General features: G+C 44.5%; 1 protein-coding gene across 1 annotated transcript; it reads right to left on the bottom strand.

The window, feature by feature from the left end:
- Nucleotides 1-733: 733 nt before the first annotated feature.
- Nucleotides 734-19,742, bottom strand: CD63 (CD63 molecule; the record flags this gene model as incomplete). Its single annotated transcript, XM_081898943.1, is given in 9 exon segments — nt 734-1,431; nt 2,651-2,734; nt 2,828-2,962; nt 4,749-4,844; nt 6,930-7,004; nt 8,135-8,323; nt 18,115-18,195; nt 19,556-19,720; nt 19,722-19,742. Coding segments are annotated over 9 exon segments (912 nt in total). The 3' UTR covers nt 734-1,365.
- Between the last annotated feature and the right edge of the window lie 1,367 nt (nt 19,743-21,109).

Raw genomic sequence — 21,109 nt, 5'->3', positions numbered from 1 at the left:
AGCCCCAAAGCGTAGGTTTTTAGATGGACATCACTACTGAAGCATGCATGCACTCATTCGTGATTTTGGAGAGGCAGGATACCCAAAGACATAAAAAGCATGAATAATCCTACCATAAACGCATAACTGTGCTTTGCGTAAGAAGGCATGGTTATTCATCACATGAGAATACTGAAATAGCTGGTGGCTACGGGGTTATTAATTTTTGCAAAGAAGAAGAGCTCATGTGTTCTCCAGAACAGCCATAGTTCCTTTTCCTATGACCTCAACCCAGGGAGATTTCAGCTACACAGAAGTTCCTCCTAGCAGGCTGCAAATTACTTATTCATCACAGCAGACAGAACTCAGCCGAAGTTCTGTCTGCTTTTGTAGGCTACGTTAAAGGTCAGTATGGCAATATATTGACACAGTAGAGATAATACAAGGGTAAGGAAACTGCAGCTGCAGTGCGAATTAGAAAAATCCCTGCCACACCCTCAAAAGGTTCTGGACAGAACAAAAGTGATCCACTGCCCAGAACCAAAGTCCAGTTAAAAACCAGGAGCAGGTAAGGGTATGATAGAAGTCTAAGGTTATAGAGTGATTTGGCTTCCAGAGAGATCAAAGAGGCATCAGGAAGATTTAAATACGTAATTACAAATGCAAGGAAATTTCTTTTTGAAGCTTGCCATCTATCCACAATGCAGACAAATGCGAAATCAGGATGGAGATAGCACATAAATAAGCCAGAACACATGGGAGAAACAATGTCTTTATTTTCCAAATAATGAATTACTGGCTAAAAAAACAAAGTCCCCACAATTTTCCATCCCGTTGTGGTTTCCAAAACAACTATGCTCACTTGATTAAACAGACAGTCTTTCCAAGGGGGGAAAAAAGGAGCATCCTAAAGTATATAGCAGTCTACTTATTAGGTGAGGTGTCAAGGGGAAATGCTGCAGGTCCAGAAGTCTTGAAGATTGAATCTGGGAGAAGCAAAAGTTCAGAGGTCCTTGCTCAGGCCTATCAAAGGGACTAAGAAAATTTGATGGAATACAATAACAGTCGTGTATCACAAGATGCCCACTAGATCGTGAAGTATAGCATGAAAGCTAATGCAACTTTTGAAGTAGGAATGGAGTGTTGAATGAGGCACAGAAGATAGGAACTTTGAGGGAAACATCCCATTAGGGGATTGGAGGGTGGGGAGAGATAAGGCAACGTGTGAATCCTTGGGAGGGCGGCATATGTGTTCAAGAAAGGGAACAGAAGAGGAGACATTCACCCAACGCCTGTTCTACAGGCATATATAATGGTCAGTTGCACCCCCAGAAAAGGTTCTGTGATTGCTGCTGCAGTAACCAGATGTGATAAGATGAGATGCGGCTACATAACCTCGTAGCCACTGCGGATTCCTTTCATGAGACAACAAGCAAAAATGATGCCCAGGAGCTGAGGAAAGAAGTTACAAGAAAATTGTATCAGCTGTGAGGTGTAATTTGCAAGTAAGTGAATGTTTCACTACACAGTGGCCCTACAAGGAATAGGGGCCATGCAACCACTTCTCCCATCCTTTCCTAGGGTGTGTGTGTGTGCAGGAAATTTCTCCTGCTCAGCTCTTTGAAATGCACCACCAAATTTGCTTAACTTTTACATGCAGAGCCGTTATTTGCTTACTTTCTGCATGCAAAGCAGATACTCCCCTACTGAGCTACAGTCCTTTAGGTCTCCACTTCAGGTGATTGTTTAGGGAGTCATAACTTTGCGGGCAAGGGGAACTGGCAGCAAGGCAATCCCTCTACAGTCCAAACAGCTCAAGCCTGCAATGGCCTCCTTCGGTATGCACATGCCACAGGAACCAGTTATATAGCTCACAAGCTACTTCTGTTTACTCAGGTAGCCCATTTCCCTGTAACAATCCCCATGCCCCGAGCTCTGCACTAGACTGCCAAATGAAGGGCACAATCCACCACGGTTGTAATGACAGCAAGCAGTACCGGTATCTCTCCAGTGCTTGCAATTTGCATTAGTGAATCAAACGTGGGCCAACACATTTCTACCGCCCACAGTATAGACTTGACAAGCTGGGGGAATATTCTGAGCTGGCATGGAAGAGCTCTGCAGAACACCAATAGCATTACTTCGCAGCTTAACACTACACACTAGTCTGCTAGTCAGCAGTACAGATGGGACACAGGATACAACGCAACACTCTGTGTACATCAGATGCACATTGGATTACTGAATCATAAGTTCTACATGGACCTATGGTGCCAAGTTCAAGTATCTTCTCCTTTTGTCTGGATGACAGGGGGAGCCGTTTCTAAACCTTTTAAGGCTGTGAACAAAACTCTGGAGAAATAGGTGGGCAATGCTTGGGTGAAGTCCCAAAGGCAGGCTTGCCCAGAAGCCAAAAGTTGGGTTTCAGAGTCCTGCAGATTCCATTGCTGCTAACTAAAGATACTAAAATCCAGGATGATGGAAATATTTAACCCAGATCACTTATCCGGGTTGATGTTAATGTCAAAACTTCTTTTTAAAAAAGAAAAGCACTGAATACAGACAGAACTGTAGTTTGCCCCAGTGTAACAACATCATGGTGCAGATGCGCGTGCATGTACACCCAGCCACCCACCTACAGTTCCCCATAATCTATTATAATTCTTGGTACCTCAAAGAAGGCAATGCCCAATGCCACTCCAGCCACAATGATGATGTGTTTTCTCAACCAGGCTTCTATTTTTGTTACACAGCCCTGCAGGGAGAGAGGAAACAAGGTTTTATAGCATCCGCCAGAACCCTCATGCTAGGAACAAAGCTCTCCTTTCCAGCACTCATCCATCCATACCTCCTGGTTGATTTTTTCTACGGTTGGATTCTGTTTGCATTCGGTGTCATTGTGTTTGCAGCAGGATGAAGGTATATTTGAGGGCGTAGTTCCGTTAAACCAATCTGTGTAATTGGAGGCTCCACAACAGCTATACTACAATTGGAGAGAGATGAGGGTGGGGGAGAGAGATCAGTATCTTCCAGGCCAACAGGGATTGTTAACTCCCAGAACAGAGAACATTTCCTTAACATACCCAAGTATTCTGCATGGTAATCCATCCATCACTCCCATTTTGCAAATAGGGAACAGAGGGCAACTGTTGTGATCTGCACAAAACTACCCGTTGAATCACTGAATCCAGGTTCAAGTCCAACAGCCTTTAATAACATAGTAAGAGCCTTCCTGGGACGCAGGTGGCGCTGTGGGTTAAACCACAGAGCCTAGGACTTGCGGATCAGAAGGTCGGTGGTTCGAATCCCCGCGACGGGGTGAGCTCCCGTTGCTCGGTCCCTGCTCCTGCCAACCTAGCACTTCGAAAGCACATCAAAGTGCAAGTAGATAAATAGGTACTGCTCCAGCGGGAAGGTAAACAGTGTTTCCGTGCACTGCTCTGGTTCGCCAGAAGCGGCTTAGTCATGCTGGCCACATGACCCGGAAGCTGTACGCTGGCTCCTTCGGCCAGTAAAGCGAGATGAGCGCCACAACCCCAGAGTCGGTCACGACTGGACCTAATGGTCAGGGGTCCCTTTACCTTTTTAAGAGCCTTCCTGGATGAAGCCAAAGACCCACTATAGTTCAACAGCCTACTACTATCACTGCAGCCAATCAGATACCCATAGGAAGCAGGCAAGCACTCTCTTCCCACTTGCGATTCCCAAAAACTGATATTCATAGGCATGCAGAGTATACTCTATATCAATTATGTAGATTTTCAACCATGAAAATAGCATACTGTTGAAGAACAGCTATCTCCACCAGGTTCCCTTTCACCATCTTTTTACTATACCCCTCATTTTCGGGAAGTTTCTTTTTTTTAATTCAAATGTGACTTCTATTGGTCTTTGTTGGCAATTGTCCATTTACATATACCAATCAATGTAAGTTTATTGTTTTAGCCAAAGGCCATAACAAATCTGCAGCAACAGTACCAATAAAACAATACTGATCATATAGCCAACATTAACAGAGAGGTTACCAGAGATACCAAATCCAGCTTGATTTCAAATTAAACCTCTGAATCACCAATTTATAGTGATTTAATCTAACTCCTTTTTCATTGTTGTTGTTCTTTTGCAGTGTTACAAAGCTGTTATTGTCACCCCAAAAGAAACTGGGCCATTTCTGCCTGGTTGTACCTGCTTGCTTGTGTAGACAAAGGTTTCGGAAAGTAATCTCTTCTGTGGAACCAGCAGCATTTCAGAGGAATCTACCTTGAAGGCCCTGGCTTTCTACAACCTACCTAACAACTTAGATTTTGCTTCCAGGACCTTCCATTTATTTCCCCATGTCACTGGCACCAACATGCACCATGGCCACCGATTCCACCCCAGCACTGATTCAACCTTTCAGTGGTTGACTTACTGTCTTTAAAGAGGAAAGGTGGGATATTAATGCAGCAATGCCATTTTTAAAATGGGAGGATCTAATGTACCAACAGATCCATATCTCCAAGACAGCTTTACTTGGCAAAACTATTATAATACTGAGGGCACTTTCAGAAGGAGTCTGTGATATGACATGGGGATCTGCCGAGAAGTGAAGAATCCCATTGGGTACACCTTGGCCCTTGAAAATATTCAAAGTTACCCTTCAAATTAAGGGTGGGGTTTTGTTCCCAGCTCTTAGCAGAAGATGCCATCAGAAAACAAGGACGATCCCCTGCCAGCATTGCCTCCCCAACAACTAGATCTAGGAAGCAGGCCTTCTATGTTACACTCACCTTCTGCTGCATGTCATCCAACAAATTCTTAACGTCTATATTATTTTTGTAGACTGCTATTTCTGCCCTGATTTCTTTGTCAATCACCGTTTTGATCTGGAAGAGGAAGCAAGCAGAAAAGGAAAGGGAAGAATTAAAAAGGACATCTGATGAGGGTGACTAAGCCTCCTTAAGATTTATCCAAGACCAAAATCATAGGTAAATTAAGCATGTCTGAGGAAGTTCCTCCCCTTGTGAGAACATGAGGAACTTCTGGATGAATTCTCTAGTGATGGTCTTCAATCTCAGGGTCAATCCAGTGATTAAAAAGAAAGTGTTTCGCTTTAGATATTACCCCTACCTATCTCTCTCTAGGGCAGGTGCAGCCAACATACAACTTCTATTTGTTGCTGGGACTCCCAACTCTCATTAACCTCATCCAGGAGGGCAAATGGCAGAAGCGAGAGATGTTCTAGCTAAAAATCACCTGGTGACCAAACAAACTGGCTAAGATGTGTAAGAACGTGTCAAATAAATGTTGGGAATGCAAACATGCTGAAGGGTCATTTTTTACATATTTGGTGGACATGTATAAAACGCTAAAGGCTTTTGGGAAATGATACATAATGAATTGAAGGGGAAAAAATTCAAGTTGGTTATTCCCAAAAGCCCCGAAGCTTTTCTACCAAGGGATAATAGGGATGGAGGTTCCCAAAAGGATGGTTCAACAGCAGCAGCAGCCAGAATCCTGTACAAGCAGAAATGGAAAGGAGGAGAGGTAGTAACCAAAGAGGAATGACTTCAAAAGTTTAATGGACTATGTGGAAATTGTGAAATAGCAGATCAAAGTGACAAACTGTTTATGGAAGAGTGGAGACCCTCTGAAGAACTGCTACAGTCAAATTAAAACGTGGGCAGGGGGGGGGACATGGCGCTGCGCTCAGAGCGCTCTGTGAAGGTGGCGGTGCTGCTGACCTTCGCTTAAGGGCTGCTGGTGGGCTGGCAGGCAAACAGGGTGCGGAGGTGCTACCTCGACTGGCAGAAGAAGTGGCTGCTGGAGCAGCTGGCAGCCACGCAGAAGAAGCTAGACCTGGCGTAAGCCCGCCAGGAGCAAATGAAAGCAAGAGGAAGCCTTTGGATCAAATCTGACATTTAACAGAAATTAAGAAAACACACACGTACAAGAATAATGCTTCTATTATTTCATTCAATAAGACTGATACCTGAAGCAGCTCAACATGTATGGAAGAACATCATCAAAACAAACGCTGAAATTTTGTGGTCTGCTTTGATGGGGTCAACTTCTTGTGCCATGTTTGGAAGAAGTGATTTGTTTCATTGTCTGACGCTTGAACTATGATGACTGAATCTTGATAACAAGTGTCTGCATGTGAGTAAATAAACTTTCTTTTAACAAGCTATTCTAGTTTTTTAAAAAGTGGGCAGGGTTTGAATTACGAGCAGCGGAAAGAAAACGATGACAAGTGAAATAGAGGATATTTGTATCAAATACAAATATGTTATATAAAGCAGTAGATAAAGGGTGGGAATAAAAACATCATGGAGGTAAGGTTGGGAAGTCAAAAATTTTATTTTAAAAAAAGGGTATTTATGTATGCCACTACAGCGGCCTGTGTTTTGTTAGCCTAAAAATGAAAAACGAGCGAGGTCCCAACCAAAGAAGAATGGCAACTTAAACTGATGGTAGATGCGCAGCTTGCGGATCTAACATACTGAATAAGAGAACAAGAAGAAAATACATTTAAAGAAGACTGGAAAATGTTTATTGAATATATGGGGGAAATTGTGCACACTTGAAAACGCTGGCAACGTTAAGATAAATTCAATGGTTTAAATAAGTTTTGATGGAAGTAATAATGAAATACTGAATGGTTTAGTTTATATAAAACAGGCAGGGGTTTATGCTAAGCAAAATGAACCATGGAAAGAGAAGGGAAGTCACTGATATTTTAAGGTTGTCTAAATGAATATCCTAAATTGTAAAATAAAAAATTTAAAAAGTCAAAATTTTAAGTAAAACATGTTGAAATTTAAGTAAATTTGTAAAACCTCTGAAATCAATAAAAAATATGGAAGAAAAAACCCTCTGGAGACCCCCATGTTGGCTACCACTGCTCCAGCGGGTTGCAGCAAACATCTGGAGAGAACAGCAGAACCACGGGACCCAGAGGCATCTCTTACCTCATCTTTGTAGATGTAGCCAGCGATGGCAGCTGCAATCTCCACTAGGAAGATCAATGTCAGCAGCACAGCAAACTATTGAAGGAAATGCAATTATTAATAATATCTATGGAGTGCTTGTTGATCCCAGCCTCATTGCCACCCTTCATTTTGGGCTTAGCAGTAATAGTCAATAGCCCGCCTTCACCCTTATTCATATGAATCTCACCTTCTGACAGCAAAGACTGTGTCCACTTAAGAAGCAGCCCTACCTCTGAAGAGGAGAGCTTTGCCTAAATAACTCTCCCACCCTGCTGTCTGCAGTGGCCTAGCCAGCCAGAGGAGACAGAACCCATTCTTATTCAAAGCCTATCAAATCTGTTCTGTGAAGCCAGTGATTTGCCCCATCCTGACTCCCAATATTCAAAATGGGAAACGATGACAACAGGCTAGAACAGTAGATGCCAACGTGGTGCTCCCCAACTCCCAATGTTCCTGATCACCCATTGGCCATGCTTACTGAGGCTAGGTCTGAGCGACAGCTGGCTGTCAACATCGTGATAAATCACCAGCTAAACATTGCAATATACTGAAGTATCACAATGTCTTAAATAAGGATGAAGTCTGTAGAGGCATTGGCTGGCTTCACTGTTTTTCCTGCTTTGTGATTTTTGCATAGTGTGCACACACCCCATGTTTCGTGATATATTGCCAGGTCAAAAATTATGAAACCGTTATCATGATTATGGCAGCCATGGCACAACATCTGGAGAACAACATATTGACTAGCCCTGGGCAAGATGATTTTGAGACCTGTAGCAGGGCAAGGTTAACAACACAGGTCTTAGATCAGCAGTAAGATGAAGCGTAACTTTGGCAAGCACCATTTATTCCAGGCATAGGCAACCTCCAGATGTTTTGGCCTACAACTCCCATGATCCCTAGCTAACAAGACCAGTCCTCAGGGATGATGGGAATTGTAGTCCAAAATATCTAGAGGGCCAAAGGTTGCCTATGCCTGGTTTATTCGCTATCCTTACTGCCTTCCATTTCTCAAGCTCTAGAAAGGGTGGGGTGCCAAAGGCTCAGGTGCCTGGATTAGATGGAACTTTAGAGGCTGCAGTCCCGACTATTAAGCTATATTAGCTCCCTCCAGCCAGTCAGATCTAAGAGTTCAGCTTCCCACCCTGCGATTCCAATGCCTAGCTCCCCTTCATTCTCCTCACCGTGGTGACCATGCAGTAGTTCTCTTTTAACGCTCCGCAGCAGCCAAAGAAGGAGATGAAGAAGACTATAACTCCAACAGCCAGGATGACAATGGGAGGGCCTGAAGCAGAGGCGCTGGTCATCACCAGGGTGTGTTTGAGTTCAATCTGTACATAAATGCCCAAGGCGATCAGAGCAATGCCGCAGAGCTGTGTGGAAGAGAAACCAAACGTTAGTGGCGGAATTGTCCACGCATAACCAACAGAAGAACTGCACCACTGGAGTCAGGCAGAATATTGCATCAAGATTCACAATTACCTCCCAAAAAGGGGGGGGGGGAAGGAATAATAACTAATAATAACTTTATTATTTATTCTGGTTTTTTTTATTTATATGTTATTTATAACCTGCCCTTCTGGCTGGGTTGCCCCAGCAACTCTGGGTGGCTTCCAACACATATAATGAAATCAAAGTACAAAAAAACTTTACAGGTATTGTTTACTACAAGAAACTAGAACAGAGTTAACATTTGCTTTTCATTTTGAAGTAAAACTTGCACTGCCAACTGCTCTGCAGTGTGAAAACACCACTGATTTGACCTTAAGGTGGGCATCGTGGTTTCAAATAAAAAGGAAGATGTCAAGACAATACTTCAGCAAAGCTTTGTAATAAGCAACAAGGGGGTAACTGTTAACAACTGAAGCTGGGCTCAAATACACCATCCATGCAGTGTTAGAAACCGGGATAGAAAAGCTATAGCCAAATGGCTCCTGGGATCTGGGTTGTAGGCGCCAAAACAGAATGCCTAGTCGCGATTTTGGGGAGGGGGGTCGGCAACACTTTATTTTGATAATCCTGAACCATTACGCAATTCATATAAGTGACACATTGTTAATATGACATTTTTAACATGCATTGTTAAAACTGTTAATACTGTTTAATTTGGTGTCTGCAAAAAAAATAATACCATACTTCAGTATTCAAAACACTCTACTGTTTGTGGTTAAACTCCTTAACATATTGCCTATCCTTAACATACACTTTGAGGCTTCAAAGCACATACATTTCAGTAATCCTTGAGTGTCAGCCAGGTGCAAAAAATGGTAGCCACTTCTCTTAGGCGTTCGCAAATGGAGAACCTTTAGGCGCGAAATTTGCCTGGCGCCCTGCTAATTTCGAACCCTGCTGCATCCATGTTTAAATGCAGGTTCCACCATGTGTTTCTGCCAGCATTAAGGCATCTGAATTAGAAGGGGTGGAAAGTGCTATCAGGTGTTAAAGGACTCATATTGCATCCTCATTGTTTTGTCCCACCGTGTGCCACGTATTCAGAGGGTGAAGGTCTGCAGCAGGGAGCTTGCCATTCTCTGCTCCCCACACAGTTTAGAAGCCTGTGTGCCTGAAGTTCTAAACTCAGCAGGGAGCCAAGTAAGAGCGGGTCTCCCCCAGCACATAAATGGGGCTCAAAGGCATGGGGGTGGGGTGGGGGTTGCAGGTCCAGGCTCCTGGTACTATGACAGAAGAAGAAGAAGAGGAGGAGGAGGAGTTTGGATTTGATATTCCGCTTTATAACTACCCGAAGGAGTCTCAAAGCGGCTAACATTCTCCTTTCCCTTCCTCCCCCACCAACAAGCACTCTGTGAGGTAAGTGAGGCTGAGACCTCAGAAGTGTGAACCTGCAGCCTTCCTGATGTTGTTGAACTCCAATACCCATCAGTCCCAGCCAGCATGGCCAGTGATCACAGGTGGAGTGTAACGTCTAGAGGGCATTACAAGTTTCCTATCCCTGCCTCACAGTGGTTCTAAGCGTGTAGGCCCTTAATACTGAATAGGGATCTGGAATGGGGATGAATTCAGCTCCTAGAGCAGGCTTCCTCAACCTCGGCCCTCCAGATGTTTTTGGCCTACAACTCCCATGATCCCTAGCTAGCAGGACCAGTGGTCAGGGATGGTGGGAACTGTAGTCTCAAAACATCTGGAGGGCCGAGGTTGAGGAAGCCTGTCCTAGAGTTTTAATACTGTTGAAGGCATACCTTCCCAACATTCACAGGTAAAAGTGACACATTTGTGTTCTTAAAAACACCTCCATTTCCACAACTAGGCTCACAGTCTGCCTTCCCCTAAGCCAAACAGGCTGATTATAAAAGGCTTCTCCACCCCAGATGCTGTGTACACCTATTCTGCAATATCCTGTCCTTGTGGCTTTCATGATCAAGCCATTTCTTTCTTTCTTTCAAAAAAGATCACTCATTAAGTAACATTTACTCTCAGGGTCTGTGAATATGGAGGAATGAGAAGGGAAGGAGCACATTGGTATGTTGCAACTGGATGCAGTTAGGGCCTGGTCACGTGCTTTTTAAACATGCCCTGCTTGCTTGCTCTTTTACTTGAAAGATATACTAGAAGAGTACAGTTATGATAACAGGGTCACCATAATTAACAGTCCAGAGAAAATCAAAGCTGCTGTTTGTTTGTTTAAAAAAAGACAGGGTAGGGATTATAGGGAGAGAAGTCCAATAAAAGACGATTAAGTTGTTTATGTATGTAATGAGAGCAGCTAGGATTCTTTATGCATAAAAATGGAAAGATGGGAGAATTTCCCACCAAATAAGAATGGATAAGTAAAGTGATGGACTATGGGGAATTGTTTTATGGAAGAACAGAAGCCTTTTTTGGATAATGTAAAGAAATATTCTAGCATGTTGAATTTGTGAGCAGGACGTGAACTATGAGCAACAGAAGGAATTGGAGATTATTGTATTATTGTTATGATATAAGAGAGAAGACAGGGTGTGCAGCATATATATATATATATATATATATATATATATATATATATACACACACACACACACACACACACACACACACACACCATGGAAAATGGGGTGGGAAGTCAACAAAACAAAAGAAAAACCTATTATGTACTGGAATGTTTATGTGAAACTTTATGAAAATTCAATAAAATATATCAGTTTAAAAATGGCAGGGTATGTTAATACCATGTGCAGTAGCATCAAATTGCCACCCACAACTTACTGTAGACTTGGCAGCAGGTCACATATATGAGAAAGAGAGATCAGAACAGAAGAATGACAGCTGTAGCAAGATAAGTCTTAACGGGCAGTTATTTATCAGGGAGAGGTTCAGAGTAAACGGAGACCATTATAAGCAAGATCAGATGAAGGCACCCAGCTCAGGACTGAGTCAGCACAGCAAATTCCCACCCAGTTCCCAAATAGGTGCTGTGTTTCCTGGAGCTGATATTTACCTTGCCCTATCACAGCAGGGTGGATCCACCTAAGGCAAAGAGGCCCAAGCCCAGTTTCCAGATTACCCACAGCAAGCTTTGAACTTGCAGGCAGATCAGCATAGATCCATTACCACCATCACTCGCCAGGGGAAAACTCTGGTGGAAAGTTGTGGATATTCCCACTGGCTCAATATGAGGGCAAAGATCGGCTAACTCTGATCTGAGGTGGGTATGTATGTATGTGGATGGAGGGGTGTTCACAAAAGAGCACCAGAGAACGCAGAAACTGTTGGGAGGCGCAAAAAACAGGGTGATGCCCGTTTGTCTTGCAGGAGTGGTTCAGCCACACATGCAATTTCCCCCTTTCCTTCCTGGAGACAAACAGCCAGTGTCAAAAGAAAATGGTTTTTATTATATGCCTCATTTCAACAGGCGTGAAGGGTGCACATGGTTCAAAAGCTTTTAGTGAGTTTCTGTGTGTGAGAATAAGCTTTAGGGTGTCTCCAGAAATCCCTCCTCCGACTTCACTTGCTCTCTGCAGCTGGGCTGTTCTGTATAACCTCCACGCGATTCCTGTGCCAAATCCCACCCAAAGTGCTACGGCAAACAGGCCACAGTGCAGGCAGTACAGCCAATTGTTCACAAAATCAGGAAGGGTTATGCTAAGACTAAGCAGTCTCATTAGTTCCTATCTCTTCTGTCACACCGTTTCCTGTTCATGTTACAGAAGGAAGATGCCGCCTGGACTCAACAATAGGGCATTTTATGCTGGAAACCTTTTCTGGAGCAGCAGTCACCACAGAAAGCAGGAATTACTGGCTTTCTGCCCCCAAGACACACCCTCCAGGCTAATATCTTTGTTCCTTCGTAAGTCTCTTCCAGCAGATCCAAGGGACATCTGGCTGCTGTTTACATTAGACCAAAGCAAACCATCCCATCAACTCCAATGATCGTATGCCGACTCGGGTTAATGTTTTCTGGGGAAAGCATGCTTTCCCAAGGCACAGGAAGTGGAAACGCGAAAGGCAGCTAAGCGCACCGTAGGCCAACAACAAAAAACCCCAGTCTAAGCCAATTTCTGCAAGTAGTCCTAGTCCAAACACACATTTCCCCACCTTATCCTTCCTGAGCCATATGCTAACTCCCAGCATAATTGTGTTTTTAACATGGGGGTGTTTTCACAAGCAATGCCAAGTCAGTTCCCTCCTTTCTCACATTGGTAATCGGAAGAAAGCAAGGTCTTGTGGCATCTTTAAATAAGCTTTTGTAGTTTGTAACCTACTATGCCAGATACATGAAGAGTTGTCCTGAACTGGTAAGGTATATTCATCTCTCTCACTCACATACAGAGGAAGAAATGTTTACAAAAATTAGGGCACAAAGACCAGCAATTCAGAGATCAGGTGTACAGAGACAGGTGTAAATGAGACCCAGTCAAGGTGGGTGTGAGTGGCCCACTTTTCATTGGTGAAGAATTGGTAAGGCGAGATGAATAAACTTAAATATATAGAGTTCCTCCAGACTTTGTGAGAGGGACTGAAGTGCATGCTGGGACATTAAAGTGCTCTGTCGCCCTAGTGCAACAAATATACTTTTTAAAAAGCCTCAGACATTTTGCAATTTGGAAAGCCATGTTGAAATGCATTTAAAAGTATGGGATGAATGAATAACAGGGTAAAACGAAGGGAGAACCATGGCCACTGCCTGAGCTCCTTGAAGGGATAGAAATGCGATTGCTTAACAAAATAAATAGCCTGAGGATAAAACTTCTGGGTGTGGCAAATAAGGCTCCACCGAACAAAACATGACACAATGAGGTGGTTAATCCTTAAGGTTCCCCAGGACTCTAGCTGAGCTGGCTATCGTAGCTAAAATAGTTACACTACTGCCACTGAAGAGAGGAGACATGCATAAAAGAATCCTGACAGCTTTGGTATTTAAGGCACAGCAGCAGCTAGGCCAAATATGAGAATATTTAATATAAAAGGAGCACATACAGAAGGTCCCCCCTCCGAACCCAGGAAATGCTTCACACTGCTGTTCCGTTACCCAAGCAGGGGCGAAGCCACAGTTTCTGCCACTTCCTGGCTTGTATCATAACAGTGATCGCACCAAGTGGCATCCTAACAATAGCAAGCCGACACACTTTTTTATTTGGTACATTCAAACAGGCAACAGCCTATATTTTCATATGGTTTCTACATGCAAAAACAGAAAACTTGAGAAAAGCTCAGTTCTTTCAGCTCTAGCTGAATAGTGGGATCCTAACAAATACTAATCACATAACATTTTGAAAGACCTAAAATATAATACGAGTTTGGAGTTTGTGTGTATACTTTATAGTTCTCGAAGCATGGGATTCCAAGTCTGAAAAACTTGGTGGAAAAGATGAGCCACAAGATATACTGCCTGAGACTAATGGAAACACGCATTTAGAACTTAGAATTAGTGGGGGTTTTGAAATTCAAGTTTTGGTGTGTATACTAGGAACAAATCATCTCAGATTCTAGGGTCCAGGATGGAGCTTGGATTCTAGATCCTTTATCTTCAGCAGAGTTACATGTAACCACCACCCCTTCTCAGAGGCTGTATTTACCATTCTGATCACTTTAACAGGGAAATCAAACATGTTGCTAACTCGCCCATCTTTATGACTGGCAAAACAAACACTGGCTTGGTTTGCACGTCACACTTAGCCAAACCACAGCTGAACTCAGATGCATGGGCACCTACAGAGGAGACTGTAGCTGCTTCACTTCTGCCCAAGTCAAATTTTTGCTGCTGTACCACACTAAGCTAAGCTGTGGTTCGAATTAATGTGTTGTCTGAACTCAGGTTCATGACTTAAGTGCTCTCCAGACTAACCACGAGTTGTAACAATAGGTTACAGCTCATGGTTTCTGAGGTGAGCTAAACCACAAGCCCAGACAAGATGCTAAGCCAAACCATGGCTTAAGCTCATTGTGACACAACAGCAAAAAGACAGAGGAGCAACGTACCTGCAGCATAATCTCCCAGAGCCCACAGACTTGCATGTTCATGCCAAGTCATGGTTCACCTTAGCATGTGTGAACCTGGTCAGCGTGACACAAAGAAAGGTGAAAATGTGAGCATAGCTAGTCAATCTTTTCCCAACACTAAAGCCATGTGACTTTTAAAAAGTTGTTTCTCCTCTTCCCAGCATAACAACACCCCATCAGGTTCGCTGTTTTGACTACAGATATTAATGTGATTAGCCTGATAGCAGCAACAGGATGCACCTGGCAAGGAAAGTTTTGACCCCTGTGTAACAAGACAGATGTAAAACACTCTTGTTTACTGAATAATCCCAAAAGATCCCAGGTTTAGAGGGAGCAACAACAGGAGCCCTTTGAGTCAATTCAGTCCCTTCAGTGGGTGGCAGCTGTGCCCACCCCCATGCCCAGTTGCTGCCCAGAAGCAAAAGAGAAAGAGGTGAGGATCCTATGCAATAAGACTTGACTATTTCGTGGGACATTTTCTTTGTCAATCGACGTAGGCAAGTTAAGTAGGCAAATATAGCTGGGTGAATGCATCCTTCAGTTTAGCTATATTCATGTGATATGGTATCATGTGACACACAGAGACAGACAGACAGACACCACTAGAGATCAGGTCAAGATGCCAGAAATCTTAGGCTTCTGTTTGCATCATAGCTACAGAACTGAAATTGTTCTTGCCTTGCCACCCCAACCAAATAATTCTTAAAAGTGGACACCTGCCAAAAATAACTGCTTATCATTATTCTAAGCCAGGGGTGGGAAGCCAGTGGTCCTCCAGGTGTGATCCAACTCTCGTCAGCCTCATTTGCCATGGCCAATGTCAAGCAGAATGGGAGTCAGAAGGCAGGATTCAACCAACGAATCTCATTGATGTAAGCCCTGTGGAAGGGATTCCACTTTTGCAATTTGGCATCTCCTCCTCCCCTTATGCAGCTCCCAAAATTGGCTCAGGGTGGGCCGTTTGGGAAAGCCCCTGGAACAGTTCAGAGAGGGAGGAGAGGAGAGGGCTGTGTGTGTATCTGTGTGTTTTCCATCAAGCAAGCCAAAATACTTACCTTGATGGAACAATAATCTAAGTGAGATGCTGAATTCTTCCCAAAGCCCAGTAACACCTGAAGGAACCAGTTTCCCACTCCTGCTGCAAATCATCTCCTCCAATCTCTTCTCACTCTTTTCACCCCACTCATCCATTCAGCGGATGCTCCTACCCTTGCCACACCTGCCATTCTGAAGCCTCTCTCAACCTTGGTTCCCCAGATGTTGTTGAACTACAACTCCCATCATTCCTAACCACTGGTCCTGCTAGCTAGGGATGATGGGAGTTGAAGTCCAACAACATCTGGGGACCCAAGGTTGAGAAAGGCTGTTCCAGTGACAAGGGAGAAACAATCAAGAGAAAGAGGAGAAAAATATTTCCCTTGTATGCTGAACCCATCAAAGGGCATCACTAAAAATTCTGTCCATGATTCCTGACACCCAAGCCAAGCCTCTTCCAATTCCACTGGAAGTGTTCCATCCTCTGTTTTTAGGTTTATCCTCTCTCCTGGCTCCCATACTAAATTGATGGCAGGGATAGTTAATGTGGTTCCCTCCAGATGTTGATGGACTACAGCTCCTTTTGTCACTTCATTTTACCCCAAGCAAATTATTCTTCTAAACTGCATTGGGGCATTCTGTTGTGAGAAGCAGTTTATAAATTCAATAGACCTGACCATTGGTCATAATGGCTGGGGCTGATGAGAAGTGGGAATTATATGGAAGGCAGCAAGCCCTGGCTCCATGCAACGCAGGAATTTCATCAGAGACTGAGCAATAGCTGGTGTCTGTAAGGAGCAGTGAGATGAGCTGGGCACTGCTGTTGAGCAACAGGAAGGCCGTTTCCACAAATTTCATGTGGGTGGGTGATTCATCCTGCATCATTAAAAGTGCATTAAGACCCCGACCTCACCTTCCAGAATACAGAAGGCATTGCAAAGGAACCCTGTCTGCTTTGTTCCACCACCAGAAGCTGCTGTTCACTATATGTAGATATGTCAGCACCCACTAGACCTAGACCACCATGACAGCTGGTGTGGTACAAGCAAAGTCCTTCACCAACACAGCTCTAAGAGCAGAGATATATTATATTATTATTATTATTATTATTATTATTATTATTATTATTTTATTTGTACCCCATCAGCTTCTGAGGGTGATTGGGAGGGGGAGCAATGTTGAGTGTGTGATACCACGCGTGGCATCTACGTCATGACTTCAGGGGGAGCTGGGGCGGAGCCAAATGCCGCAAGTGGACAGCTTCTACTGGTACCAACACCAGTGGGAGGCTGCTTCGACTCTCCTCTTCCGTGGCAGCAGGAGGAGGAGCCACACTGCCCTTTTTGGACACTGAGGGGCCCTACCTCAAAAATATTTAGGGGTCCCCAAAGGGCTCGGCCCCCAGGAGCTGACATATCTCTTTAAGAGGCAGTAGGACTGAACTGATCCTTAAAGAAAGTTTGTTCTTTATTTTCTAATACACACCACATGCTGCATACCTTGCATTCCATATATATTTTTTACAGGGAGTTGGACTAGATGACCCTTGGGTCCCTTCCAACACTATGATTCTATGAATGACAAGAACCCATTAACCCTTTTCCTTCCTAGAAAGTGACGGATAACCAATGAAAACCAGTGTACTTGTTTATTGAACTGCCCGTTGGCATTAATTGCATTTGCTACTAGGCAATCACCAACCTGCATGCAAAACATCCCAGGGTCATGGAGCCAATGGCTGGATGCACTCTTGAAGGACAAATAGGAGCATTTCTGGACAGTGATTTCCAGACTTCCTATTCCCAAGCGGGGAGGAGGATGAAACAATCCTGAACATTCACATTCAATACTTATATTAGCCTTGTTCACGCATTTCTTGCACATACTGGCTCTGCTCTTTAACACACATGGAACACAGTTGTCTGAAAGGGAGTCCCTAGTACTGCAAACAGCTGATGCGAGTTAGGTTTGCCAAATCACTGGGTGTTCCCGTTGTGTGGAAGCAAGTTACTTGCTCGAAACCATGAGTGCCTGAAGACCTGAGTCACACATAAAGATCACTACTATTTTCTCAATCAATAGGAACATCAGTTTTGTCTATCAGTCTCCCAAACCATCCTGGAGAAGTGAGATGGGGGGAAGACTAAAGCTCCGTGAAGCTCCCAGCTGTTTCTTTAGAAAGATTATCAGCATCTCTAAAGCTAAACTCCCAGGGTCTTTGAGAGGAAGCCAGGGCAGCTACTGGTTTGAGAAGACTAAGCCATGTAATTCAGATATGCCTCAGATTATATCATTTACAGGAAATCCTGATAAAAATGTAACACAGACCAAGGAAGCCAACTCAGACTCTTCAAGACACACCACCTCTCAAGTCTGGCAGAACTTGGAAGGAAAGTTTGCTAGTGCTTACAGAAGCCCGAGACATTTGGCAACAAGTAGCCCCTACAAGGAGTATAGTCAAGCTGTTAAAAAAAAAGTTAAAACAAAATGAACAGAATTTAAAATAGTCATGTGAAGGCTCTATAAGCCCGTTATCCAGCTTCTCTGCCAAACAGAAAATACCAGAAGTCAAGATACATAAATTTTGTTGTACGAACACCCCCAGTTTTGAGGAGTTCTTTTTCTTAAGTAGGCAAGAAGTAACTGCTACTCCTCGCCGTTTCAAGCACCAAGGCCCTCCAAATCAACTTACCCAGAAAATGAAGTTGAAGAAAAAAACCAGGAATTTAACACATTTCATACCACCGTCGACCCCCATTTTGCGTATCTGTCCCTGCAAAGTTTAAAAAAGAAAGTCAGAACCAACAGACTTAGGCAGCATAAATGACACAGAAGCTACATATCAGAGAGGAGGAGGTGGGGATTATAAACATAAGGGAAGTTGCGGGGGGGGGGGGCAGAGAAAAGCAGGAAGCTTGGAGGAGTCAGCCTTGAACGGGGTGCGTGGGAGAAGAAAGCGGATACGATCCCAGTCATTGTAAACACAACTCCCTCCAGGGAGGGAAAGTCCTTCACAAGTCCATCAGCCTAGAAATAGACTGTTAAAAGGAAGCAGGACTGTGCCTGGCCTTCCTTCTTTCTCTGCCCCAGTTCCCTCCACCCCATGGGCGTAGCCAGGATTTAGGGGGGGGGAGGCAGGTAGCCAGGATTTTTTTTTGGGGGGGGGAGGCAGGACACCCACTTGTCATCAACCTTTCCCTAGCAGATTCGAAAGCTAAAATTACTTTCTTCTGACCCCACGCGCTCAGAAAAACCCGTCAAAAATCTTTCTACAATTTCAATAATAATAATAATAATAATAATAATAATAATAATAATAATAATAATAATAATTTTATTATTTATACCCCCACCCATCTGGCTTGGTTTCCCCAGCCACTCTGGGCGGCTCCCAACAGAGTATTAAAAACACGATAAAACAGACATTAAAAACTCCCCTTCTTCTACTTTTAGTTAAGCATTTATTTTTTTTACTTGATTTAGGTGGGGGCAGCTGCCCACCCCCCCCACCCCCGGAGTCCGCCCCGTTCTTCTCCCCCTCAGCCAGTCACATGGCAACCTTAACAGCAGTACACACACAAGGCCAACTCTATACTCGTCGTTATGGCGAGGGGAAGGGGAAGAGGAAAGGGACCCTTTCTTCAGGCGATGTGCAGCAGCCCACCCTTTCCCTTAGCCGCAAAAAACTTCGCAGTTTCCGCAACAGCTTCTGCCGAAGGCTGACGGCGGGCAAACGCAACTCTCTCCCAAGCTTGCCTTCCTCCCCAGGCAAAGCCAGATTTCAAGGCGTGGCGAGGGGAGGAAGGAAACTCCAGACCCGGAGGGTTGCCATATTCCCAACAGTGACAGGAAAGTTTCTGAGCTTTTTTCGGTTTGGGGGGCAAAGTTGTTGAGCTGCATTTTTTAAAAAAGAGTTTCGCCCAAAGTTGTCGAACTTTTGGAAAGAAGGCCGTTTTTGAGCCACCCTGAGGCGCCACCTCAGGCCCCTCACACAAGTCCGCGTTTCTCCCTCTCCGCGTAAAAGCGCTTCCCGCCCGCAGAGCAAAGGCTCCACTCCCTCAGGTAAAAGAGAAACTTCTCGTCGTTTGCATTGGGGGGTTTTTTTGGGTGGGAGGTGGTGTTGCTTCTCTTACCGTCCAACGACTTCCTCGTCCCCAAGGGCCGTCGAGCCAACAAACAGCAGCGCGCGCTTCCCAACTTGGCAGCAGTGAGCGGAGCGCCGCGTCGGCGGGGCGTCTTATACTGGCGGGACCCGCCTCTCGCGTCACTTCGCCAGAACTCGGCTCATTTCCCCCCCCCCTCCTCCCAGCTGCTCGTCATGTGATGGAAACGGGGGAAAGTGTGAGAGGCGGAGGGGGGGGGACAGGGGAAGGGGCCGGGCTCAGCCACAAGCGGCTCTGTCGGAGTCAACAGGAAAGGAAGGACTCCGGGGGCCCCACAGGCAGCCAGCTGGGCGCGAGCGCGCACTTTCCCTTGCGCTTTTCACTTGTTGCTGCCACCCCCGCCCGCCTTAGCAACCCCCCGAAAAAGTCCCCTGCTTTTCTCTCGGTAGGGGTGGGGTGGGGTGGGGGGGGTGCCGTCGTTTCTCTGTACACTCTGGACTTGGTGGGATTTGCTTCCCCCGGAGGAGGAGGTGTGCGTTTTATTTGTGGATTGGTGAGGTGTAGAGAACCTTCCCAAAGTTGCCCAAGGCGACAAGCAAGTGACAAAACAACAAATTTAAATTTCTGTCCAGAAAGGTCAAAAAGTGCATAATTATATGCGCACTGAACATAACATAGTGAGACGTAAAGAAAAGGAGAAAGAGAAACGGAACCCTTGTAGAAAGGAAAAATAAAGGGAGAAGGGGGAAATCCCCCAAAATGTATACTTTACATGGTTCTTACTGTATTTCACCAGACCTTAACCTATTACAGTATTTGTAAGAATGGATTCCAAATATACGGTGGTACCTCGGGTTACATATGTTTTAGGTTACATACGCTTCAGGTTACAGACTCCGCTAACCCAGAAATAGTACCTCGGGTTAAGAACTTTGCTTCAGGATGAGAACAGAAATCGTGCTCCGGCGGCGCGGCAGCAGCAGGAGGCCCCATTAGCTAAAGTGGTGCTTCAGGTTCAGAACATTTTCAGGTTAAGAACAGACCTCCGGATCGAATTAAGTACTTAACCCGAGATAAGACTGTAATTGAATTTGCCCATGGCAAGTCTGCGCTTATGCAAGTTGTTCATACATTGCAAGTTTGTATAAGACTTCAATCCAATCGTAGAAGGGAGCCACGTTTTGATTTTTCCAGTTCATCAGGATCAGTCTTTTTGCTGAGATAAGGGCACGGAGAGTCCACCTGTATTGTCCTTTTGTAAGGTTCCATGTGCTGGGTATATACGTACTGTAATTCAATAGGATATTTTGCTCTGTAAATGTAAGGTTGTTCCACAGAGTTCTGTTAATAGTTTCAGTTATCTTCTGCCAAAAATCTTTCAGTAGAGAAGCATTATCCCTACTGCATCTCCAACAGTGATAAAACTATTAAACTAAAATTAAAACGGTCCCAGGCACAGACTGGGAACGATTCTCAGTTGGAAAGGCTTGTTGGAAGAGGAAGGTCTGCAGCAAGCAGATGTACGTGGGAAGGTGATTCCACAGGGCAGAACAGGTGCCTCAAGGCATTGTGCAGAATTGACCT

The sequence above is a fragment of the Podarcis melisellensis genome (assembly GCF_964234715.1).
Source record: "Podarcis melisellensis genome assembly, chromosome: 2".
Classification (NCBI taxonomy): Eukaryota; Metazoa; Chordata; class Lepidosauria; order Squamata; family Lacertidae; genus Podarcis; species Podarcis melisellensis.
Note: the sequence above shows the minus strand (reverse complement) of the source record. Positions and strands in the feature narration are given on the sequence as shown.